The 27,388-nt window shown below is 39.9% G+C and overlaps 1 protein-coding gene across 1 annotated transcript in view; it reads right to left on the bottom strand.

The window, feature by feature from the left end:
- epas1b (endothelial PAS domain protein 1b) overlaps positions 1 to 27,388 on the bottom strand; it is a 142,029-nt gene that overhangs the window by 33,829 nt on the left and 80,812 nt on the right. Inside the window, exons 3-7 of the mRNA XM_072580651.1 lie at positions 16,195 to 16,340; positions 14,738 to 14,822; positions 6,701 to 6,813; positions 4,997 to 5,199; positions 2,225 to 2,331 (exon numbers count right to left, since the gene is read on the bottom strand). Of these exons, the coding sequence (XP_072436752.1) occupies positions 2,225 to 2,331; positions 4,997 to 5,199; positions 6,701 to 6,813; positions 14,738 to 14,822; positions 16,195 to 16,340 (654 nt within the window). The remainder of the gene's footprint in view (positions 1 to 2,224; positions 2,332 to 4,996; positions 5,200 to 6,700; positions 6,814 to 14,737; positions 14,823 to 16,194; positions 16,341 to 27,388) is intronic.

Genomic DNA, 27,388 nt, shown 5'->3' with positions numbered 1-27,388 from the left:
AGCAACTCAGAACAGCAGAGCACTAGGATATCCTTTTTTGCCCACACCTTTGGAAGCAAGGACTCCTTTATTTGGAAGGATGGTCCAGTTGTAATCTATGTATTTCTAGTTTATGAACATATTCTGAATTATATTATTAAAGGAAACGTGCCATGGTAAGGAACACAGTTAGCCAACAGTAAACCTGAACAAACTGTTTGCAAAACCTGCTTAGCCTTCTTTCAAGGTCAGTTCAAATGAAGAAAACTTTAAAGACTATTTCCTCTTTCTATCCCAGAATGCCACCTTATTGCTTTCTTATTTTAGCCTCAGCATCATTTCTGCAGAAGAATGGGACCTGATAAGGATATTGGAGAAGAACTTTACCACCAATTTGATGGTTTTAAGAGAATAATATTACAGAGCGACTGAAGTGAAGTTAAAGTGCAGAACGAGGCTGTTTGTGCCATCACGACTGCCCTAGCTTTCCAAATGAGTTTCAGAATTCAGTGCAATTCTTTTGTCTTTTCTCCAGATGCATGCAGGTTATTTCTAATTTAAATAACCATCCAGTATTCTCTTGAATTCCTCAATTGAACCTGCTTTCACCACCCCACTTATTTCAGACTCAAACCACTCATTGTGTGAAAAAGCTTTTTCTCGGATCACGTTTGCTTCTTTTGAAAATGGTATTAATCTGTGTTATTTCATTGTTCATCATCTCACAAGCAGGAACAGCTTCTTCCTATCTACTCTATCCAACTCCATTATGATTCTGAAAATGCATAGTAGATCTCCTCTGATCCTTTGGACATATGCAACCTCTCCAATCTATGCTCTATAATTAACAATTCAAATCCCTGGAACCATTCTTCGAAATCTCTTTGCACTGTCTCCAATGCATTCACATCTATTCTATAGTATGGTTCCCAGAACTATGCACAATATTTTAGTTGAGGTCTAACAAGAGTCCTATAAAAGTTCATCATAATATCCTTGCTCTTCTAATCTTTGCCCCATTTGAGAAGCTGAGGATTTGTATGCTTGTTAACCACTAAAATGAAACAAAAAAAAACTGCAAGGAAACCCCAGCATCTGAAGCATCCTGGCCTGCCCACTGTTTCAAGACTACCTTTCTTATCCCATTCATCAATTTGTGTAGAGTGCACTGGGAAATATATCGTAGAGGCTGATAAGCCCCAAGTAAATTCTGATGGCTTTTCTTCTCATTCATTCATGGAGCATGGTGATTGCTGGTTGGGCTGACATTTATTGTCTGTCCCATATTGCCTGGAATCAATCACATTGCTATGGGTAAGGACGACAAATTCCTTCCTTGAAGGACATTAGTGAAGCATGGGCTTTTACAACAATCAACAGTGGTTTCATGGTTACTATAAGATAGGTGCATTTTATTTCCAATTTTTTTTTGTTGAACTTACAAAAAAGTGGGAAAGTTGTATCAGCAGTGACTTGATTAGATTAGATTCCCTACAGTGTGGAAACAGGCCATTCGGCCCAAAAGTCCACACCGACCCTCCGAAGAACAACCCAACCAGACACATTCCCCTATACCTAATACTACAGACAATTTAGCATGGCCAATTCACCTAACCTGCACATCTTTGGACTGTGGGAGGAAACCAAAGCACCCAGAGGAAATCCACACAGACACTGGGAGAATATGCAAACTCCACACAGACAGTTGCCTGAGGCAGGAATTGAACCCAGGTCCCTGGCGCTGTGAGGCAGCAATACTAACCACTGAGCCACTGTGCCACCCATTTGGTGATATATTTTTCCTCACACTAATATGGTGGTGCTGATTCATACCTCCTCCCATCTACGTAAGAGTCTGATCAGTTTACATGTGCACTTTTAATTTTATTATTAATTATTTTATACATTTATTTTTAATTATTTAGTGAATGTTCTTGTCTTGTTTGTCTTGGAAATACTATTGGGATATTTACAAACATTATATTTTATGAACACGAATGAAAATTGTCACAATAAGAGAATCCCCAAAAGTAATTAAAAGTGCCAAAGTACCACCAGAATATCGTATAAACCCACTACTGCCAGAGGTGGGGAGCAACTGAAATCATATAATGATCTGAGAGAAGATTTGAAGATCTGAAAATGAGTAATGCAGGGTTTTAATATTGTGATTTTAAAACAATCTTGCAGTTAACTGACTTTCACTACCACATTAAGTTACAAGTTCTTTGGATTGTCCACTTACGGTTTTGGTGACTTTTAATCATGTGATCTGAATCCAATGCATGGTAAAACTCATAAACTGAACGGCCAAGCAGTTCTTCTGGACAATATCCCATCAGTGCTGCAATTCTGGTAAAATAAATGTTAAACTGTCACAGTTTGTATGCAAATATTATTGATAAAACAGAGTGAAGTGTAATTAAATTGTGGAATGTAAATTTTAAAGGAATTATAAAGAAGAAAGGATGAGAGAAATATTTTAATTAAATGAAAATTTACAAAAATTTTAGAAAGGGATACAGCTATTAATTTATGTATTCTATAATTCAATGTTTAATATATAAGGGGAAAGGCAAGAACAAAAAGAATTAAAGGGCTGAACAATTAATGTTTAGTGTGTGCAAACACTTGGAAGTGCTACAAACTGATCTAGAATATGTGATTTTGTGCTGAGTAGCTGAACAGAAAAGAAAATGAAGGTCATAAGAGGATGTATCATGTCCTATATCATCCCAAATCATTAGTAGCAAGTGGACTCCAAATTGGGAGAGGTGTTGCCATGGAGGTTTAACCTATGATTGCTGATTGACAATTAACAGATTTTGTTTAAATTTTAAACAAGGCAGGTTGATTTTGATTGGTTAGTGCATTGCCCTGAGAAATGCGCCAGTGAATGGCTATCATCTATTTGGTTGAATTGAAACAGATACAGTATACACATATTCTGTCTACAAAAAAGGGAGTATGGTGTATTCATACATGTAGCTTCCAGCACAGGCAAGTGTAGCACAATGCGAGTCCTCAAATACATAGGCAATGCAATTTCTCTCACAGTCAGGATTATTCAGCAAATCCCCAATTTCAGAATCACATCCAATGTGAGACATTGTGTTGTGAGTTTCGCAAGCACAGGCTGGCTGGGTAAATCATTACTTTGCTTGCCAAAGTAATGATTGATACAAAGTCCCCAGTCTTTGGAACAGAGGCCCTACTTGTTTTTACATATTAATGACTGCCTTGCTCAGATCATTTCTCATTGTATATTGGAAGAATAGGCCATTCAGCCCATCCAGCTGGCTCCACCGTTCCATATGTTAAAAGCCGACCTTCCATCTCAATGCTCCCACTCTTTCCACAAAATTGGTGGCATCTTTAGTGTCTAGAAATATATCTAATTTTTTCTTAAACATGGGCCTCCACAACCTTATGTGGGAGGAGGGAGCTGACAGTCAAGCAGGACCTTCCAAGGCAGCCAGCAGCCAGCCAATGCTTTATAGAATAGAGGAGAAGGCATCAGCGGGCCAGCAGCCAAACAGCCAACATAGAGGTAATGATCTGCTCTGTGACAATAACCCTTACTGACAAAAATCCTCCTCAGTAAAATAATTACTGAATGCTTTCCTATTGTGCATCCAACAGCTGTGCGCTAATGTGAACCAGACTGTCTATGTTTGGCAATCTGCGAATTGAAAATCACTTTCTGGCCCTCCTCAGCCTGTTAACAAGCTTTTCAAGCTGATTAATAGATAGTTCAATGGAGTCATACAGGTTCCCAGCAGCCTCTCTCCCCATCCAATAATTCTATTATTGAAGTGCACCACTCGGACAACTGAATGTCAAGTTTGAGATGTCATACTCCAAGACACTAACAACAGCAAATTCTGATTCAGCAGTGACCTCCTTTCGAAGGAGTATGTTATTTGAGACAATACATTTTTATTTGTCTTGTTTATAAATGTTAGTTTTCAGGAGGGTCAAGATGCCAAACAGTTTTAAGGAAGATGCAGCAACAGATATTAATAGTTCTTGTGTAAAAGGTGTATTTTTGCTCTGTGAATCTGTTAAATAAATAAGTTCTACCCGTCCTCAGTTCATTCATAGCATTACAATATATCTGTTTACTTGACAGTTCATTACTGCTGCAACTGTCTACTGGCTGTACCCTTTGTGCCTACATGCTTTTTGTTTTTTGCAAACTGCTTTATCTTTAAAATAATGTAGAATGTACACTATGCTAAGCTACAGATGATACCAATTAATCTTCCCCCACCAAATTCACTGTGGTTAGATGCAGCATAACACTGCCTAATAATATGCCTCCAGATCAAAAGAGTTATCAGACTTGATAGCTTTTCATTTCCCATGTGATATCTGTGAATCAAATGCTCAATTTTGAATTAAAATAGGAAAATCTTGTGATGCGATTAAACATCTACTGGGAATTAAATGAAGACTGTGCACATTCATTTTACTTAGTCACTTAGAGTTACTAAGTGAAACTTTGTGAGGGCAAAATAGTCGCTGCAGACTTTAAGACAGCACATGCCACATCTGTTAAAGTAAAATGGTTAATGCCATAATGGTTTGGATGTCCTGGGCACCTGGCTGAAAATAGCCTTAAACTCATTCCTAATGCTCATTGCTGTTACAGAAAACATTTCTATATCATATTCATCCACTGGACGGCTGGTTTGTGATGTAGAGGTCGAAGCCAACAGCGTGGGTTCAGTTCCCACACTAGCTGAGGTCACTCTGAAAATCCCAAGTTCTCAAACTCACCTGAGGCCGTCAGGTTAAACTCACTGCCAATCATCTCTCTCTAATTGGAGAACATCTTTCAGGTCATCTGGGACAATGGCAACTTTACTTTTCCCTTTCTAGGTTTTCATTGTGAACTAATTTACCATTTCTGCAGTTAGGTACTTAGCAGCATAAAATGGGGAAAATTAAAATGCAGGGAAGAACTCAAGGTTATTTCCTGATGTGATTGTAATCGTTTAAAACGATACTGTACCTCTCGTCACAGTAAGTAAATTTCATATCCATGCTGTGGCGGCTCAGGAATGTCTTGCTGTCCAATGGGATGTCAATATTAGATGGATGTTGAATCGGCTCACACATCATGATCAAGCAAGTCAGGGGTGGCTCCTTATACCCACACAGTGTGTGAGCTTGGCAGGCATTGTATATTTTGATGTGGCCAGTGCAGTGCAACACCTTAATAAAGCAAAATAGAAAACTTAAAACTTGTTTGGAATTTTCCCCTGATATTTCTGTCATTTTCATTTTATTTTCTTCTCTCATTTCTGCGAGGAACTAATTCGCCAGTGATGACGATTGAGAGTAGACTGATGGGGTGGTAATTAACTGAGTTGGATTTGTGCAGGACATACTTGGGCAACTTCCCACATTGTCCAATATTATAACTGGAGTGGAACAACTTGGCTAGGGGTGTGGCACGTTCTGGAGGATAAGTCTTCAGTACTGCCAATATTGTGTCAGGGTTGGTAGTCTTTGCATCTCCAGTGCCTCTAACCATTTCCTGATATCACATGGAGTTATTGAATTGGCTGAAAATTGGCATCTAGTGATGGAGGGGACTTCTGGTAAAGGCCTGAAACTCTACCTCACCCACTTGCCTCTTCGAATAATACCAGCCTTGTACGTGCCTCTCACTGCCTGCAAATACCTCAATTTTTTAACTATGCTAAGATCATCCAAGCGCAAGTTTTGTTGACTTTCTTACTTATTATAGGAGAAGGTGGCCCATAACAAGTAAGAAAGCCAAAAGATTGGAGGAAGACCAAAATGTAAGCATTGCCTCAGCACCGTGAGGGTGCTGGTCCTTTGAATCATGGGCTGCAGCACTAAGAAACCTGCGCTATCTGGAGCAGTGGAGGTCATCCAGGATGATGGTACATTGCTGCCTTTTTGACTTCTCCATCACCTCTCTTCATGCTCATCCTGTCTCCTCAACCTCAACCCATCCAGGAGTAAGTCAAGGGAGAGAGGAGGAGAGCTGCAGCAATTGTTTAGACTTGAGATCTGCAAGTTGTTAGTCACAAGGAATGAAACATGAATGGATGGCTGGGAGGAAGGGGAAAGTAATATGGATGAAACCCTTAATCTAGTATATGACCACAGGATCCTTTTTCACTTAACCATTTAGTGAATCTTTCATGAGGCAATAGTGTGCTGAAAATTATTAAAATTGTGATCTTAACATGTTCCTTTAGTTTTGACAAACATTTAAATATTATTTTATTCTAAAACAATCTTTTTCCTTATTCACTGTAAGCAATGTTTGCTATGCCAGCATTTGTTGCCCAACGGGAAGTTAAGAGTCAACCACACTGCTGTGGGTCTGGAATCACATGTAGGCCAGACCAGTTGAGGATGGCAAAGTTTCCTTTCCTAAAGGGTACCGGAGAACCAGATGGGGTATCCAACAATCAATCATGATTTCACATGCATCATTACAGTCTGGATTTCGTATTTTTATTGAATTGCAAATTTTATGTGAGGTAGCAGGGTTTGAACCCAGGTCTACAGAAGATCAGCTGTGTGTTCAACAGTCAATTGTTAATACCACTACCCCATTACCTCACCAGTGATTGATTAGAAAGCTTCCTTACACAGGAAATGAATTTCTGACCCTAAAGGTACAAGGAGAAAACCACCAAATGTAGCTGACTGATTACTACTTCTGGTTTCTCACCTTCCAGGTGGCAGACTTGAGGTTGACAGTTCTTCCGCGGTTTGTCACAGTACATTTCATTCTCATGAAGAAGTCACGTTCTGTATTCATATCTCTGTGTTTCTTTCCAAAACCTGGGTTGGAGACAAACAACAATTAGCCATTGCAGTATCTATTTTCAACATTACCTTCCAAGCTTCTCTTCGTATTAGTTCTCAAAGAGTCATAGTCATACAGTCATAGAGTCATACAGCATGGAAACAGACCATTCGGTCCAACTAGTCCATGCCGACCATGTTCCCAAATTAAACTAGTCCCACCTGCCTAAGCTTGGCCCATATCCCTCCAAATCTTTCCTATTGATGTACTGATCCAAATGTCTTTTAAATGTTGTTACTGTACCTGAGTCTACCACATCCTCTGGCAGTTCATTCCACACACTAACCACTCTTCATGTAAAAATGTTGCAACTCATGTCCTTTTTAAATCTTTCTCCTCTAACCTTTAAAATATACCCCTTAGTTTTGAATTCACCCACACTACGGAAAATACTTATTCGGGTTATCTATGTCCCTCATGATTTTATAAACTTCTATAATGTCACCCCTCAACCTCCTCTGCTTCAGTGAAAAAGGCCACAGCCTCTCCTTGTAGCTCAAGCCCTCCAGTTCTGGCAACATCCTAGTAAATCTTTTCTGAACTCTCTCCTGTTTAATAATATCCATCCTATAACAGAGCAACCAGACTTGCACACAATACTCTGGAAGAGGCCTCACCAACATCCTGTACAACCTGAACGCAGAATCCGTACAGTGTGGAAGCAGGCCATTTGGCCCATCAAGTCCACCGTGACTGTTCAAACAGCATCCCACCTAGACACACCTCCAACCCTATCCTTATAACTCTGCATTTCCCAGGGCTAATCCCCCTAGCCTGCACATCCCTAGACAACATGGGCAATTTAGTATGGCCAATCCACCTAACCTGCACACCTGTGGGAGGAAATCATAGCGCCTAGAGGAAGCCCACGCAGACACAGGGAGAATGTGCAAACTCCACACGGAAAGTTGCCTGGAGGCTGGAATCAAACCCTAGTCCCTGGTGCTGTGAAGCAGCAGTGCTAACCACTGAGCCACCATGCTGCCTCAACATGAGGTCCCAACTCCTATAATCAAAGATCTGACCAATGAAGGCAAGCATGCTAAATGCCTTCTTAACCATCCTAACTACCTGTGACTCAAATTTCTAAGAATTACGTACCTGAACCTCTAGTTCTATCTGTCCTACAACACTACCCAGGGCCATACCATCAATTTTATAAGTCCTGCAGTTATTCATTTTACCAAAATGCAATACCTCACATTTATCTAAATTAACCTTCATCTGCCCCTCCTCAGCCCATTCATCCAATTGATTAAGATCTCTTTGCAATCTTAGATAGCTTTCCTCACTATCCACTACACCACCAATTTTGGTGCCATCTGCAAACTTGCTAACGATGCCTCCCATATTCTCATCCAAATCATTTATATAAATGACAAACAAAAGTGGATACAGCACCGATCCCTGTGGAACACCACTAGTCACGGGTCTCCAGTCCAAAAAAACCTTCCACCACCACCCTCTGTCTCCTATCGTCAAGCCAATTTTGTATCCAATCAGCAAGCTCACCCTGAATCCCATACAATTTAACTTTCCTAATTAGCCTACCATGTGGAACCTTGTGAAAAACTTTACTCCAGTCCATGTAAACAATGTCTACCACTCTGCCCTCATCAATCTTTTTGGTTACTTCCTCAAAAAACTCAATCAAGTTTGTGAGACACAATTTCCCTTGCACAAACTCATGCTACCTATCCCTAATCATTCTTTGCCTCTCCAAGTGCATGTAAATCCTATCTTTCAGAATCACATCCAATAATTTACTCATCATCGATATTAGACTCACTGATCTATAGTTCTCAGGCTTATTCTTACAGACTTTCTTAAATAAAGGCACAACATTTGCCAAACTCCAGTCCTCTAGCACCTCAACCTTGGTAATAGATGAAACAAATATTTCAGCTAGAAGCCCCACAATCTTCTGCCTAACGTCCCACAATGTCCTGGGAACAGGTCCCTGAGATTTTCCCTAATTTCCCCTACCTTCTCCCCATCAAAACATTAACAGCTCCAAGGCTAGAGGACAAACATGATTGAGGTTTTAAATTCAAGTTAATAGGCCATTTAGACTGTGCTGGTTGTGGCTTTTTAAATAATAAACTTCATCTGTGATTTAAGCTATTGAGCACAATTTCCTGCCAGATGGCCTGTTTTAGCTGTGATTCTGGGACTCTGTAGCAGATAGTGAAAAACAGGGCTCAACTGCACCAGGTTCACTGGCCTCTCCCTAATAATTCTATGTGTATTGACTGAGCTGACCTCACACTTTAACTGGAGCTTAGTTAACAATGTTCCACTAGTTGGAGAAGGATGCTCTGGGAGCACCACGGGTGAGGGGGACAGGTTATCTGGCACCAACATATTTTAAAGGAGAAGAGGCTGAAACTTTAAAAAGCATTGGAGGCTACATGCAGAAACAGGGCAAGCACTATTTGGAGATTCAATTTGTTGGTGTTTCTTTAAGAGTTGCTGGACAGAAGGATCAATATTTATGGAGGTGAATCAAAAATACTGCCAATTTAGCCCTGAATGGAAGTCATGGAGAAAGTTAATGTTGTCTCATCTATAGCCACAGCCGGGTAATAGAATTTGGTGGACTAGGCAAGTTTAAGAAATAAATCTGCACGCATTTTGTATAAATAAACTGTCATTTCAAATGCAATGCAAAATCTTCTCATGTAAGCATGAAGCACCTTCAAATAGAGACAATGCCAAACCTTTCTGTCAGTTTTCTGTCTGCTTGCCAATTGAACATACATGCCTTGTTTCACCATATACTCAATAGATATTATGGGGTGCAGTTAAAGATTTTCAGCTAAATGAAATACAGAGCACAGGAAGGGTAGGTGGAGTTGGAGGATGGTGTAATCTGTTTTCCTCAAGTCCAGCACAAAGGCACTGAGTTGAAGCTAGTCTCCTATATAGACTTTTTTGCAATATATGGTTCATTTATAGAGTAATAGCCTCTTCTGTTCAATGATTAATAACGCTCACAGTTAGAGCCATGTATTGTGTTATGAGTGCAATCAATGTCCTCTGCTTGAGAATTTTTTTGTTGTTGACTCTTTCCAAAGAAATACTGATTGTGATATATCAGGGATTTGTTCGATATAGTCTGCCCTAGAAATTGTGAGGGATGGCAGAGATCTCTTGGAACTTCTTGGAGTTAGACTTCTCTGTCAAATTTCAAAGCAGCTTTTACCAACTTGCAAAAGGAATGTTTTCCAAATCTCAATGCAAGGTGTGCAAAGATTTATGATGGCCTCCTTCAGGAATTACAGTGCTAGATTTTCATGGGGATGGAAGTGGTCTCCACAATGGGTGGGGATGGGAATTAGGTCACAGTGTCATTTTCATACTTTTTATTCATGATTGCAGCTGAACATGTAAAATGCAACTATCTTCAAACAGATCCAATCTTTTTTTGTGTGATATACAAAACAGGACTTGTGGACATTAGATATTTTAGCAAAAGGCAAAGTTATATGGAGAGGAAAAGGATCTTTTTGAATAGATATAGGGATCCCTATGAGAGAGGTCAAGAGCCCTTTGGGATTATTTATGCATTATTATGCATTAAAAGTGGATCAACCCACTGGATCTATAAAACTGTTAAGACATTTAAATACTGAAGCTCTTTAAACAAATAGCAACCTGCTGTAACTGCAAACAATTTCACTAGTTATCTGTTGACATAAGCCTGAAGGTATCATTGTAGAAATAAGGTTGCATTACTGATTCCACAATGTATCATGTGGAAAGGTGGGGGGGGGGGGTTAAATTACATTTGAGTGACACTTCAAAGCACTTTAATGTGAGTTATGCATATGAAAGTGTTCTTATATGGGATTACGTATTTGAAAGAATTTAAATAGATTGAACAGAATGTAATCAAGGAGTGTTTTGCCCATATACCATCTTTGCCAACTTGACTATTATAGGCAGACCAGAAAAGCCATTATGGCATGAAATAAAATAAACTTCTAAATATCTTGTAAACTATAAGCTGACAGGAGAGTCTCCAGGTCCAGTGCAAGAGCAGCATGAACTTTTGTAATGACATTCTCAGACGTTTAAAGGCAGATTGAGCTTCCTGACAGGAAGTATCAGAAAACCTGATTGTGTGCTTTTGCATCTCATGGTGGCTCATTAAAAGGGCAGCTCACCGGAATTATCATCCACCCACAAACTAAGTTCTCTGAAAGTGAGTGATACAGGCTCTCAGGTTCATAACTGCATAACAGAGGTGCACAGTAGATAAGGTAGCAACCAGGATTTTGGAATGGGTAGCCGTTGTTTTGTCCATTTGGGAAGCTCTTTTACAGTTGTCTGTCGTCTAAGTAACCAATGATTGGAAGGATAATCGAAATAGGAAAGCTGTGGTGTAAAGGACACAGGGCAAGGAGACTGGCCAAGGATGGAAATGTCATCAGGGAAGGGTGGTATGTGAAGGTGCATGGTGTAGCTACAGGTGGGAAGTGTTTGATGTATATGCATTGTGTCTAAAGAGTCAGATCAATGATTTTGTCCTGGGTATTGCTTCAAGAGTGCTGGGAAGTGACAGCGATTGTGACATTTGAAGGTGAATAAGCAAGAAGAGGATAATGGGGAGAGGATTTCTCTAAAGGTAAGGGAGCACATGGCTTTAATGATGGGATGGCTAAGGGTCAGGATGGGCATTGGCATAGTGTCAGCTGTTGGATTGGAGAGACTGTAGGTATTTGGACAACTGTTCTAAGGGGGTCCAGTGTAATGGAGAGAGGCTCAAAGGTGACAGAGAGGAGTGTATTCCTAATATTGGGAATGGTCAAGGATAATGGAGGAAGTTGGTAGATCACAGGAGAGGATAAACAGTAGTGGAACATTTTTTTTTCTGAAAGTGATGAGCACCATTTTACCTTCCTCTAGCTCAGAACACACACTAACTGTGAAAAGGTGAATTGTAAAGAGGGTTTTTGCTGCTCGGATGAGTGACTATAGTGCTGGGTGGGCCAACTGATGACAAGCTCATGTTATAATGAGTTAACTCAATGAGAACCAGCTTTAGGTATGGTCTCTTTTTGGAAAAGCCTTGCAGGGCAGATCTGTTACTCCATGAATCGGGGATCTCATGATATCAAGATCCCAGCAAGGTCAGGATCTGAAGTAAAGTTTGAGATGAAGGACATCTGCCCTCCTCTGAAGCAGGATGAAGGGACGGTTGCAAAAAATATGCCGAACATATCAGTTTGTGCACTCACTCCCATCTATCAGCTCATGCAGACATGAGGCTGGGACATGTGAACCCTGTACTTCTACCAGAGTCGGTACAGCAGGATGCCACTGAACCATGGGGCCACTGTCTGACATGCCTGTGACATCTCCAGGGCTGGGAGTTTGCCAAAATAGGCTGGGCTAATGCTTCTGGCAGGCTGAGAATGCTTGTCATAGAGCCATAGAGATTACAGCATGGAAATAGATTCTTCGGTCCAACCCGTCCATGCCGACCAGATACCCCAACCCCATCTAATCCCACCTGCCAGCACCTGGTCATATCCCTCCAAACCCTTCCTGTTCATGTACCCATCCAGATACCTTTTAAATATTGCAATTGTACCAGCCTCCCCCACATCTTCTGGCAGCTCATTCCATATACGTACCATCATCTGGATGAAAAAGTTGCCCCTTAGGTCTCTTTTATATCTTTCCCCTCTCACCCTAGACCTATGCCCTCTAGTTCTGGACTCCCCCATCCCAGGGAAAAGACTTTGCCAATTTACCCTATCCATGCCCCTCATAATTTTGTAAACCTCTATAAGGTCACCCTGAGACTCCGATGCTCTAGGGAAAACAGCCCTAGCCTGTTCAACATCTTCCTATAACTCAAATCCTCCAACACTGGCAACATCCTAGTAAATCTTTTCTGAACCCTTTCAAGTTTAACACCTCCAATTTTGGTGTCATCTGCAAATTTACTAACTATACTTCTTATGCACACATCCAGGTCATTTACAGAAATGATGAAAAGTAGTGGACCCAGCACCAATCCTTGTGGCACTCCACTGTTCACAGGCCTCCAGTCTGAAAAACAACCCTCCACCACCACCCTCTGTCTTCTACCTTTGAGGCAGTTCTGTATCCAAGTGGCTACTTTCTCCTGTATTCCATGAGATCTAACCTTACTAACCAGTCTCCCATGGGGAACCTTGTCGAACCCCTTGCTGAAGTCTATATAGATCATGTCCACCGTTCTGGCCTCATCAATCCTCTTTGTTACTTCTTCAAAAAACTCAATCAGGTTCATGAGACATGATTTCCCACACACAACGCCATGTTGACTATCCCTAATCAGCCCTTCTATGTGTCCTTTAAAAATTAGCCACGGTCTTTGTCCCTGACTGGTAATGGCAGGAGCAAGAACTTGCTGTCTGCCCCATAAGATTCACGTGCAGTTCTTCAGAAGGGTCAATGGACCCAAGGCACTAACTTCGATTTCTCTTCACAGATGCTACCACTCAAGCTGAGCTTTTCTCGCAACTTCTGTTTGTGTTGCTGGTTTCCAGCATCTGCAATTTTTTGTATTGATTCCATCAGCTTCACTGTTTGCCTGTTGAATGCCTGTGTAATAATCTGAGAACTGCATGGTCACACACAAAACTGTCTGATCCACCCCCACACAGAACTGGCTTCCGCACCAACACCAGACTTTCACTGCACTGTGGAAAATTCCAGCCTCTGTATTCCTTCAAATATTGCTACAAATACAGGCTGCATCCATCTGTTTACCAGAGGGTATGAAGAGGTATTGGACTTTCCCAAAAGAGAAGGAAATGTAAAGATAATTTGGGTGAGAACATAAGAGGTATAGTTAGTAAGTTTGCAGATGACACCAAAATTGGAGGTGTAGTGGACAGCGAAGAAGGTTACCTCAGATTACAACGGGATCTTGATCAATGGATGGCAAATGGAGATTAATTTAGATAAATGTGAAGTGCTGCATTTTGGAAAAGCAAATCAGATCACGACTTATACACTTAATGGTAAGGTCCTGGAGAGTGTTGCTGGAGTGCAGGGTCACAGCTCCTTGAAAGTGGAGTCACAGGTAAATAGGATAGTGAAGAAGGCAATTGGTATGCTTTCCTTTATTGGTCAGAGTATTGAGTACAGGAGTTGGGAGGTCATGTTGTGACTATACAGGACGTTGGTTAGACCACTTTTGGAATATTGCATGCAATTCTGGTCTCCTGCCTATTGGAAGGATGTTGTGAAACTTGAAAGGGTTCAGAAAAGATTTACAAGGATGTTGCTGGGGTTGGAGGATTTGAGCTATAGAGAGAGGCTGAATAAGCTGGAGCTGGTTTCCCTGGAGCATCGGGGGCTGAGGGGTGACCTTAAAGAGGTTTATAAAACCATGAGAGGCACGGATAAGGTAAATAGACAAGTCTTTTCCCTGGGGTCGGGGAGTCCAGAGCAAGAGGGCATAGGTTTAGGGTGAGAGGAGAAAGATATAAAGGGACCTAAGGGGCACCATTTTCACACAGAGAGTGGTACGTGTATGGAATGAGCTGCCAGAGGAAGTGGTGGAGGCTGGTACAATTGCAGCATTTAAAACGCATCTAGATGGGTAGCTGAATAGCAAGAATTTAGATGGATATGGGCCAAATGCTGGCAAGTGGGACTAGATTGGGTTGGGATATCTGGTCAGCACGGGGAAGTTCAACTGAAGGGTTTGTTTCCATGCTGTACATCTCTGTGACTCAATCTCTGTGATGCTGTTCTCAGAGACGAACGGAGGCTTATGTAAAAGTGCCAACCACGTGGGACATGATTGCTTGTTAACCCATGTGATTCATAGTTTGTAGGCCAAAGGGATGTAAAACAGAAATTGTTATTATTTTAAATAAACAATATGCTTACCATTCTTTATAGTCAAATTTTCTCTGATCTCCTCATGGTCACAAGGATGGGTGAAATCAAAAATGCTGTGTCCAGTCAACTCCACCTGATAGAAACAAACTCTGAGTTTAATTATGCAGAACAAACTTTAAAATTCACCAGCGAAACACCCAATTTAACATGGTAAAACAAATCCATGCTCAAAAGAAGGAAGTCAAGAATGTGGCAGCATTCGAGGACCAGGAGAATCAACATTCCGGGCTTAAGCCCTTCATCAGGAATCAAAACAAGGAATCAACAATCATATCATGGCAATATTAATGAGGATAGCTTTCAGTTCCAGGTTTGTTAAAGAACAGTGTAATCTGTCGCAGTATTAGTGCATGATGCAAGGACTGAGATTCTCATGTTAGATCCATCAAATTCCATCATGGCAACTGGTGAAACTTAAATTCAATTAATCAACAAATCTGGAACAGAAAGTTGGTCCTAGTTCTGCACCATTATCAAATTATTGCCGATGGTTGTAAAATCACATCTAGTTCATTAGTGTCCTTTCAGGAAGGAAATTCTTTCTCCTTCTGTCCTACATGTGACAGCAGACCCATAGCAAAATGGTTGACTCTTAACTACCCTCTGAAATAGCCTAGCAATCTACCAATTTCAATTAATGAGGAATGGTCAAAAAAACGTTAGCCAATAAGAACATCCTACAAATGAATTTTCAAAAAAAAACTGAAAAATTGGGCTCAATATTTTCACTTGACAGAATCCAAATGAATCCCTTAATGTCATAACACCATGACGTGTTGGAACCTCTCACCAACTTGAATGTGATCACTTTGGCCTTATAGACATATAAAATGCATGTTTTACTGGTTGCTTCAAGGAAGATTCTGTTTTCCTTTAAAGGGTTCTACAAATGCAAGAACACAATATTGCTTTGTATTTGGAAGGACCTGTAACCTGCAGGAAGTGTAACTTGGTCAGAATAAATGTACTATTTATTTACACATTTTTCTAACAAACCCTGACAGAATCAAAAATAACTGGTGAGCATGGTGAGGGGGGTGAGAGAGAGTATATTCACAAGGAGTTCCTCACTTAGCCCTAGAACTTCAAAGAAAAAGTCATGGTAACCCCAGGAAAATGACATAAATCACCATGAAAGTAGACTCCCTCAATCTTCAACATGCAATATTATTCTATTTTGCTGCAGTTTTGTATCAGACTGACATTTGTGTATTGCTGATTATGTTTATTCCATTATCAGGACACTTACAAATGCAACAATACAGAACTATATACTTCAATGGAGTTACAGACATGCTAACTATGACACTAAATATGCTGACCTCCATTCTCCATCATTGAAGACTATGTATAACTTTCAAAGGGAAAGTACAAGACATAAATCCCAAATTCAATCGCTATTGTAAACGCATTGTGAAACTGAGTTTTGTTAGTTAGTAACTCACCTGTGTAAGACCCATGTACTTGCTAATATTTTCTGATAGGAAAATGATATCTCCATCCTGCGTGGCCATCATGATAAATCCTTCCAAAGCTTTAAGATACAAAGCATCCATTTGCTTTTCAGTTTCAGTTTCAGTCTCGGGCCCTCCTATAATACATAACAACACTCTGTATGTAAAACTACTGGAGCATTCGTTTCTGTATTTTATGCTCTTCAAGGCATGTAGCTGGAGTGGCAGTAAATGAAACATCTTATACGATTTGAAATTGATTTCAAAGATTAGAGAAATGATAACGATTTACCAATCACTACAGCAGAAATTGGATTCATTAAATAAGTGCTGAAAATTGGTTTTACCCATCAGAAGTCAAGGGCTTTGCACCACAAATGCTGGAGATGGAATTCCATCTACATAGTATAGGCGTGATTTGCCCAGTGATTTGTAGGCTGCCTTGTTGGTCTAACATCATGATATGTATGAGCCTTTAGTGCCCATAGTGTGCAGGCATTTATTTCCTTATAGTGGAGGCGCTTTCTTCATATTTGGCCCTTGGCCAATGAATGCTGAAGACTGCAATTTCTGTTCACTATAACCTTGCTACGCAACATTCGCTATCAGCATGCTGCTGCTCATCTCCACTTCGCTCATTGTTGCTTCTTCCAACAGGATGTTGAGGCTATCATCATTAAATAGAGTTGTTCCTGGGTTCCTGGCATTCTTTCTCATATACTGCTTGATGACAGCCAGCTGTCATCCGACAAAAACTACGGTGCCTTGCTTTAGGTGCAAAGTTCTTTAACAGCGACTGCATTGCATATTTACCAATGCAATTCCCCATTAAACAGCACTGATCCAAGCTCTATTATATCGAGCAGTCACAGGAACACCATGCAGCTGAATCAAAGACTGCCAACGTACTAAAAGTGGTACAAAGAATGTTACTTAATTTTCCTTCCTGATTCGAGAATTGATCTTGTGCCTTGTATTTATCTATCATGCCACATGCTTCAAATAAAACAAACTTAACAAAAGAAAGCAAACTGAGCATTATGTGCTGAATTCTTCCGACAAGGAAATCAGATACTAACAAGTGAATAGATTGCCTTCAGACGTCACATAAGTGGTATCGTTAATTTAACTAATGTAACCACTAGCCCGCAAAGTGCACACTGAATGCTAACTTTAAAAAGACATTCAAAATTATACACAGTACTGTGTTGACAGTTAGAAATCACATCCAAGCTCCATGTCTTAAATACTTTGGGAGCAACGGCATGGGACATACACAAATTCCCGCCTGTAACACCAAGATAACAGTAAATGCTTCTTACTTGAAGTGGTTTCCTATTACATTTGAAGAGTAGCTTAAAAGTATGAGGATCTTGACCTCACAAATTGTTTCAGTAATTCATTTTCTCTTCAAATTGGCAGCTTGTGACATAGCAGGAGATCTTCACATTGAACTTGATCCAACAGATGTATTTTAACATATAAATGACTAACAGATGTATTTTACCACAGTCAATATCACAATTTTGCAGGCACAAACAATCTAAACATTGATCTAAATTCAAAGTCTTAGTAAGTAAATGGGTCATGCTTATTTTGAATTCTGCCATCAAAGTTGCATCCTTTACTGATCTTCACAACAACGTAGTGTGACATTATACAAAATCCAGCTGAAAACAGATTATCTGGTCATTATCACATCAATGGTTTATGCACAGATTAGTCATCATATTTCCTGCATTACAAACAATGACCAAACTTCAGAGGTCAATGGATCTTAAGTACCTTGGGCCAACCTGCAGTTGTTCAAAGTTGTATATTATGTGTGACTTCTTCCATATCGTCTAAGTGTATGGGTTCTGTAGGCCTTTGGTCTGGCTTGTGCAAGGATAACTACTTTCTCACCGAATGAGAGTCTTGTTGAGTAAACAAAACATTGCTTATTGCATCTCTGTAACTAAATACAATTTATAAGAGTAGGCTCCACATAGTAAAAAGGTTGTTGGGAGGAACTAGCCCTCAGTCTGTCTCCTCAGAGATCCTACTTTACTCCCATCAAATCCTCACAACATCTCCATAGTGGACGGTACTTATTGTAATGCACTCCTAATCTTTTCTGACCATTTCAACAACTCCACACAACCTATTTTTCTGATAACCATTATTGTTACATTGATAACCATTACAGTTACAAGGGTTAATACTTGATTGAGTGCAACGAGCACCGTTCAGAACCAGAGACACAAGTTAAAAATGAGGGGATACCTCTCAAGTCTCAGAAAATTGTGAACAATTAGAATTCTCTATCACCAGATGGTTGGGGAAGGTCAAAATCTAAAGGCAGATGTTGACAGATTTCTGATTACTGGGATTATGGAGATGGGTTGGGTAAAAGGCATTGAAGTGTTCAGTCAGCCATGACTGGATAGAATGGCTGGCCAAGCTCAATGAGCTGAATGGCCTACCCCCACTCTTATGTTCCGAAGAATTTTGGCTGTTAAATCTCTGTTCAATCCAGAGTCCTTAAAATGGTATTGACAGAAGACAATCAGTTAGTCTACAATAGCCTGGTTCCAAGACAAGCTGAAGGTATCCTGCTTCTCAATAGTCTAAGTCTTTCTGACCCTTTGACTGTGCATAAGTTGTCTTTGTTTTGAATTCCATGAGTGAGATGTGAAGATTCAGTACAGATTCAGTGTATTTTAGAGAATGCTTTTGAATGTTGGAATGAATTGTGATGAGAATGAAAGATTACAGTGATGCATTGTTTTTAAAAGCACATCCTTTCCCACCCAATGCTACCTTTTTAATAGGAATATTAAAAATAGCAAACAAAATATAAATATATTTACAGAAACAGCTCTACAATTTTAAAGGAAATTGGGAATATTGGTACACATCTTCTTTTATGAATTACTTAGTAGTTTGACACAGATCATCTCTAGTTCAAACTAGCTTGCTGACGTTTGCTGGAAAAACATTTGTCATAAGAATATTCCATTGAAAAATGATTTCCTTACTATCTTAAATGTAATTTCTTTAACTTCAGTCTAACACTGACTTGCTTTTTAAAAAAATGATTGTAAGTAACTCCATTTTCTTGATTGATTCAGCCACCTGATGCCAAAGATCCAAAATTTCATCCAAATTGTAAGATAAATGGTTGCTCAATAGTGTCATTTGCGTCACTCCAATAAAAGATTTAAACCTTTTGTTTTCAATCAATATTCTCTTTTTATTTCCCTCCTGAATGACTCAACTTCCTCTGCCTGCTCATATCCCAAAGCAAGGGTATTCTTACCATGAGCATGAACATACTATAGACTGACATTACAATGTTTTCACACATCCATGTCTTTATTTAGCTTTAACTCCATCCTTTTTTAAATATTTTGTTTCATTTACAAGGTTTAATGGATCTGGTATGCACTGAAAATTAATTCCAACTTAGGAAAATTGTGCAGCTACATTCCCTACAGTATGAAAACAAGCCCTTCAGCCCAACAAGTCTACACCACCCCTTCAAAAAGTAACCCATCCCCCATCCTATATTTACCCTTGACTAGGGCACCTAACACTATGGGCAATTTAGCATGACAAATTCACCTGACCAGCACATCTTTGGATTGTGGGAGGAAACCAGAGGAAACCCATACAGACACAGGGAGAACTTGCAAACTCCACACAGACAGTCACCCTAGGTGGGAATCGAACCCAGGTCCCTGGCGCTGTGATATAGCAGTGCTAGCCACTGTGCCACTCCAGTTGATTCAATTAGTACAAAGTATCTCATTTGGGCTGCAAAGGAACCTGGAGTGGGAGGGGAAAGATCCAGTTGTTGTGGTCCACATACATACCAGTGATATTGGTAGAAATAGGAAAGAAGTTCTGCTGAGGGAATATGAGCAGCTAGGGCCTAAATTAGAAAGAAGAACCAAAAATATCATAATGTCTGGATTACTACAAGAAAACTGGCAAAGGGTCAATAGTTAGCACTACTGCCTCACAATGCCAGGAGCTCAAGTTCGATTCCACCTGCACGTGACTGTCTATGTGGAGATTGCACTTTCCCCGTGTCTGTGTGGGTTTCTTCCGGGTGTTCCAGTTTCCTCCCACAGGATTGGAAAGCCTTTAAAAGCCAACGGAGGATAACTAAAAAGGCAATGAGGGGGAGAAGATGAAATATGAGAGTAATATAAAAGAAGGCTGCAAGATTTTTTTTTAAAGATATCTAAAAGTTAAGACAGAGGCAAGAGTGGACATTGGATCACTAGAACATGAGACTGGAGAAGTAGTAAAAGAGAACAAAGAAATGGCAAAGGAACTGACCAGGTACTTTTAATCAGTTTTCGTAGTGAAAGATACCAGCAGCATACCAGAACTTCAAGAGAGTTGGGGGTCAGAGGTAAGTGTAGTGGGCATCATTAAGAAGATGGTGCTGCAGAAGCTGAAAATCTGAAGGTGCATAAATCACCCGGACCAGCTGGACTACGGCCCAGAGTTCTGAAGGAGATAGCCAAGGGGATTGCAGAGGCTTTGATGGTGATCACTGAGAGATCATTGGAGTTGGGAAGGTCCCAGAGCACTGGGAAATGATAACATAATACCCCTGTCTAAGAAGGGAGGGAGGCAAAATGCAGGACATTATTGACCGGTTAGGCTGTCTTCGGTCATTGCTAAGATTTTAGAGTCAATTATTAAGGATGAGATTGTACATGGAAGTACATGGTAAAGTAGATTGGATCAACACAATTTCATCAAGGGGAGGTCATGCCTGACACATCTGTTAGAATTCTTTGATGTGGTAACGAGCAAATTAGATAAAGGAGAGCCAGTGGACGTGATGTATTCAATTTTCCAGAAGGTTTTTGACAATGTGCCACATCAGAAGGCTGGTAAATATAAGAACCCATGATGTTAGGGGCAAGGTACTGGCATGGATTGAGGATTGGTTGAGGATTGGGATTGGCCAAACCCAGAGAGTAGGGATAGAGTCTTTTTTAGGATGGCAGCCCATGACTAGCAAGATTTTGTAGGGGTCCATGTTGGGACCATAACTATTCACGTTACATGTCAAAAATTAAGGAGCTGAGGGCTGTTGCTAAGTTTGTAAATGATACAAAGAAAGGTGAAGAGGCGATAGTGTTGTGGAAGCAGGGAGGCTGCAGAAGGACTTGGACAGGCAAGGAGAGTGGACAAAGAAGTGACAGATAAAATGCAATGTGGGAAAATGTGAGGTTATGCATTTTGGTAGGAAGAACAGAGGTGTAGACTATTTTCTAAATGGGGCAAGGCTTCAGGAATCTGCAACACAAAGAGACTTAGGAGTCCTAGTTCACAATCATCTTCAGGTTAACTTGCAGCTTCACTTGCCATTTAGGAGGTCAAGCGCAATGTTAGCATTCTTTTCAAGAGGGATAGAATACAAGAGCAAAGACATACTGCTGAGGATAGATAAGCCTGTGGTCAGAATGCATTTGGAATATTGTGAGCAGTTTTGGGTCCCATATCTAAGGAAGAAGGTGCTGGCCTTGGAGGAGGGCCAGAGGAGGGTTACAAGAATGATCCCAGGATCATATGAGGGGCAACTGAAGACTCTGAGTCTGTACTCAGTGAAGTTTAGAAGGATGAGGTGGGTTCTGACTGAAACTTTACAGAATACTGAGAAGCCTGGATAGAGTGAATGTGGAGAAGATGTTTCCACTAGAAAGAGAGAGTAGGATCCAAGGGCAGAGCTTCAGGGTGAAGGGATAACCCTTTAGAACTGAGATGAGGAGGAATTTCTTCAGCCAGACGGTGGTGAATCTATGGAGCTCATTGCCACAGAAGGCTGCGGAGGCCAAGCCATTGTGTTTATTTAAGAGAGATAGATTGTTAAGAGGATCAAAGGTTATGCGGAGAAGGCAGGACAATGGGGTTGAGAAACATATCTGCCATGATCAAACAGTGGAGCAGAACCAAGGGGCTTAATGGCCTGATTCTGCCATAATATCCTATGGTCTTATGATCAGAAGTTAATTCAATTTAAATTTCATCAGACAAAATTTATTTTTTTGTTCAAATATAAGTAAATTTGAAAAATATTAGGTTGGAAATTCTAAAAAGCAATAAAAACAGCTTCCAAGCAACATGCTTGTTTATTTCTTGTAAAAGGAATTTGCTAGCTATTTCAGACTAAATTAAAGTAATGCTTGACTACCTTTGAAAATCTGATGACATTTTTAGGGGAATTAGTGTTATCTATGAGTGGGTCGGAGGAAGGGAAGTAAGTAGTGTAATGTAAGGGAGTTTTAAAGAACTTTAAGAACCTGTTGCCTCTAATGCCTATTTCACTTTAAATGTGGCAACATTGTATACAGTACTGTATTTTTCTATTTTACACAGAAATGATGTTTGTCAAGTCTCCTGTTCTGTTATTCAAACTCTCCTCTGACCTCACTTTAGGGGAATTTTTTTGTGGGTCCTGGACTAAATTCAAAACAAAAAGCAAGCTTTGTGACTTTGAATCTGTGTGAAGCTGCTGGACCTGAGTGAGATGTTACAGGCTGGAAATGTACCGCAAACAGTAATACAGTCTGGAGTTCAAGGTGTGTAGCAGAAAAACAATGATACAATATAATAATAATCCTCAGAATGAATGGAAATGTTGCACGCAATGTGCCTTTTATTGAATTTACTTCTTTTATTAATTCTACTGCATTATTTTCCTGAATCTGCTTAATCTTTTACATGCAGAAAATTCTGTAAATTTTGACTTTGTGTCAAATAATTCTATAAAATCATTTTGGGCAGTCGATTATCCTATTTAATGGAGCAAAGGAAACATGCTCCATGGAGAATGCTTTCGGTAGTTTGTTAGGGGAAATAAACATCTTTTGGTCTTCAAGGTGCATTGAAACTTTCATTCAGTTACGTATAATTACCTTCCTTTAAAAATAGCAGCTATAAACAAACTTTGATTAATTGTCTACACAGGATGTACATGGTACAGAGATTTTAGGGAATTTTTCTATGGATGTTCCCCTCCTCCTCCACCAGTTTCCTTTTATGTCAAACTCTGAGACACAATAAGTTGTATAACAATTACTTATTATTAATACATCCTTCTTTGGGATACGTGATAATCTAAACACATTAAAGTTTTAAACTAAACTTTTTTATTATGCAGTTTACAGTCATAATGGTCTTTTATTAAAAATTAATTCTCAGGATGTGGGCACTATTGACAAAGCCTGTTATCTATTGCCTAAAATGATTCTCCTTGAACACTGCAATACATAGAGTGAAGCTAGTCCTAAAGTGTTGTTATTCCTAAGAGTTCCAGGATTTGATCGAGCGACACTGAAGAAATGGTGGCCATTGCAGTCATTAATCAATGTAACTGGGAGAGAGCAAGTTGCAAAGTAGGTTGTTCTCTTTGCTCTTCTCAAACTGCACACCGCTTGGCCAAGCTGGTAATCCTGTCCTTCAGGACTCAGTCAACTCAGTCAGAAGCAAGTGGTGTTGAAGACTGAAGATGTCCACTGACATCCTCAATGCTTCCTTCAAGTTGTGTTCAACATGGAGCATTGACTCTGCACTTGAAAAATGATGCAAAGTGGTTATTGGCTGGAGCTTTGTTTGCACATATTTGATCTGATGCCTTGTGGTTTTATAGAGTCAATGCTGTAAACTCCCAGAGACAGTCCTCTGGACTATCATGCTTTCTCTGATAGGTTGTTCTACCATTAGCAAAAGAGATACTCAGGGATGGTATGGGAGTTTTTAATTTTGTTTTTTTTTATGGAGGTGTGGAATAACTGGATAGACTAAATTTACTGTTCATCCTTAATTACCTTCAAGAAGGTGGTGGGCTGCCTATTTGACCTGCAGTCTATTGGGATAGGAGATGGAGTAGGTACACCTTCAGTGTCATTAGGAAGGGAGTTCCAGGATTTTGACCCAGCAAAAGATTGACAATGTAATTCCAAAGTCCAATGTAATTAGGGGTGACACTGTGGCACAGTGGTTAGCACTGCTGCCTCACAGCGCCAGAGACCTGGGTTCAATTCCTGACTCAGGCGACTGACTGTGTGGAGTTTGCACATTCTCCCAGTGTCTGCGTGGGTTTCCTCCGGGTGCTCCGGTTTCCTCCCACACTCCAAAGATGTGCAGGTCAGGTGAATTGGTCATAGTGTTGGTAAAGGGGTAAATGTAGGGGAATGGGTGGGTGGCGCTTCGGCGGGTTGGCCGAAGGGCCTGTTTCCACACTGTAAGTAATCTTAAATCAGGATATAATCATCCAGCCAAGTGGAGAATATTCCATCCAATACCTAACTTGTGCCTTGTAGATAGTGAACAGTCTTGGACAGTCAGGATTTGAGATACTTGTCACTTGCCAAGAATTCCTAGCTCCTGATGTGCACTTGCAGCCATAATATTTATATTGTTAATCCACTTCAGATAGCAAGAATTTCAGGGATGGCAATGCCATTGAGTGGCAAGGAAAGATTGTTAGTTTCTGTCTCATTGGAGAGGATCATTGACTGTCACTGAGGTGGCAAGTAATATTTGTGCCACATATCATTCCGAGCATGAATATTGTCTTGCTCTTTCTGCGAAAAGGTATGGATTCTGTTCAGTACCTGAGGAGTCACAAATGGTGCCAAACACTGCACAATCATTTCCTTTCATTTCCACTCCTAATCTTATGTTGGAGGAATGGTCATTGACAAAACTGCTAAAGATGGTTGGGCCTAGGACACTACCCGAAGGCACTCCTGAGAAATGCTCCAGAACTGATATGACTGATATTCAACAACCATAGCTATCTTCTGACATGCTGGCATGAATGCAACCAATAAAGAGTCTTTTCCTCTTGATCCCAATTGACTCCAATTTTCTGTCACATGCTGCCTTGATGACAAGGACAGTGAATCTTACCTTTTGAATTTAGCTCTTTTATTCGCGTTTGGACCAATGCTGTACAGAGGTCAGGAGCTGAATTTTTCTGGAACCCAAATGAGTATTAGTGAATGTGTTTGTGATGTTGTAAGTGCTGCTTGATAGCATAGTAAATGATACTGTCCATGGCTTTGCTGATAATCAAGAGCTAATTATTCAGGTAATAATTGGCTGGGTTGCATTTGTCCTGTGTTGTCTGGGATGTTGGATGAAAGTGACTCTGTGAGCAACCCTATATGTTGGACTGTTACTTGACTAGTCTGTGATACAGTTTGAGTGCAAGTTCCTACATGTATATCTTTGCTGTGTCTGATGCCAAGGTTGTTGCTGGGAGATTTGTCTGGTTTTATTCATATTGTTTCTATAGGAGTTTAACATAGTTGAGTGACTTTCAGAGTATGGTTAAGCATAACTGGCTTACTGGGGGTTTAGTGTCACATAGGAGTCAGACCAGGTCAGGATGATTAGGTAAGGTGGCTGGCAGATTTCTTTCTCCTGCAGGACATCAGTGAAACAAAAATATTTTACTACAAGAAAATAATTTTGCAGAAATTTTACTAAGACTACTTCTCTTTAATTAATTAACTCAAGTTTACATTTCCCAGCAGCTTTGATGGGAATTTTACTAATGCTTCTTGAAAATTAGTCTCAAACCTGTAGATTATTCATCCAGTAAAAATCCTCTTTGTTGCTATACCTTTTATGTTGCTGAATATCATACAATCAGGTTAAACAACTCCATACCAGCACTGTAATGGTGAAAAGTCATTGATGAAAAGGCTAAATTGTTATTTTGTCAAAAGACAAGGATCTATGTAAAGTGTGCAAATCAAGATAAAAGAAGAACAACAGGCATTCAATTCAAAAATTTAGAAATAATGCCATTTCTGTTTCACCAGCTCTTATTTTTCTCTCACAATGTATCATTTTGAATTTCAGTTCTAACCACGTGCTAGGTGCTGAAGATGCTGTTTTGAATTGAATTTCATGAAATACATAAGACATGAACAGGTTCTTTTTCTTCGGCTGTGTTTTTGCTGAGCTTCTGGTTTGAGATTGGGAGCTGCAAGAACCGGTTCACATTTAGCAACATCATTCTTGCCTGTTGATCACTCTAAATTTGCACTCTGGCTAGCACAGGAGAGCACTATACACATTCGGGCTGAGGTATGCACGGAGATTTCTCAGCTTAGCAAGTAAATTTTAAATGTCTTGAAGGCATGAGAGATCACATGTTTTTTTTTAAAATAGGAATCTTCACTTCATTTTACAAAGCTTTCAGAAGAGTAAAGTATTACATTCCATTTCTTTGGGAGTAACACATAAATGGTATCAGCACACATAAATTCCCCACCATCATTCTGATTGCACTGGAGTTGGACTAAAACTTGGACAAAAAGGGAAAGAGAAAGAATAGTGGGAAATGTCAATAAAGAATAAAAAAGGACAATTATAAACATTTTATATATTTCAAAGTTGATTTGAAGTACTTTCGCAGTATCTCTAGTGTTAGAGCTGTTGCATTCTCACTATTGTATTTATATTGGGAAATATACAGGAAAGGAAAAATCGACAAAATGCAGAAAACATATGTTCTATGGAGGGAAGGTCTAAGCATAACACAAACAATAGTTTTCATGAATGTCCCACACCCTACAACCATGCTAATTATGCCATTATTTTCCCTTACAGTACCAGAAATAAAAAGTCTTCTATTTATGTTTTTCCCTTGTATTTACTAGGACAGATGCAAAAATGACAAACTGCAAAGGAAGCAACAGTTTCATGACAAAAGGGTTCTGATTAGTTAACAACCTGCTTCTAATTGGTTGAGGCAGCGCCAACGACAGGGAACTATTGCCTCCCATGTTTTGCTTAAATTTAGAAAAATGCTATACCTGGATGTGTTCTTTTTGCCTGTAGAAATCCCTGTATATGTAGGTTCGAGCAAACCTAAGTGTTGAGAGCCTGACTGAAAATTTTAAATTGTTTGTTAATGTTTGTTTGTTTGTTAATGCACACTCAGGATAATTCCCCAAGTGCTGCCAGGACTCTAGTCTCTTTTTCAGCTATATGCCTAAATGACTTAGTGCTGATCTCAAAGATTTTTTACATCATATGCTCAACATATCTACCACTGTGTACCCAGTCCCAAGGTGTATCTGCTGTGAGCCATGAGCTCACTATGTTCTTCGTATTTCTGTGCCCTCCCATTCTGATCTGATCTACATTGATCCTGCAT

Source organism: Chiloscyllium punctatum, chromosome 11 (genome assembly GCF_047496795.1).
Source record: "Chiloscyllium punctatum isolate Juve2018m chromosome 11, sChiPun1.3, whole genome shotgun sequence".
In the NCBI taxonomy this organism is placed as follows: Eukaryota; Metazoa; Chordata; class Chondrichthyes; order Orectolobiformes; family Hemiscylliidae; genus Chiloscyllium; species Chiloscyllium punctatum.
This window is presented reverse-complemented; position numbering and strand designations above follow the sequence as displayed.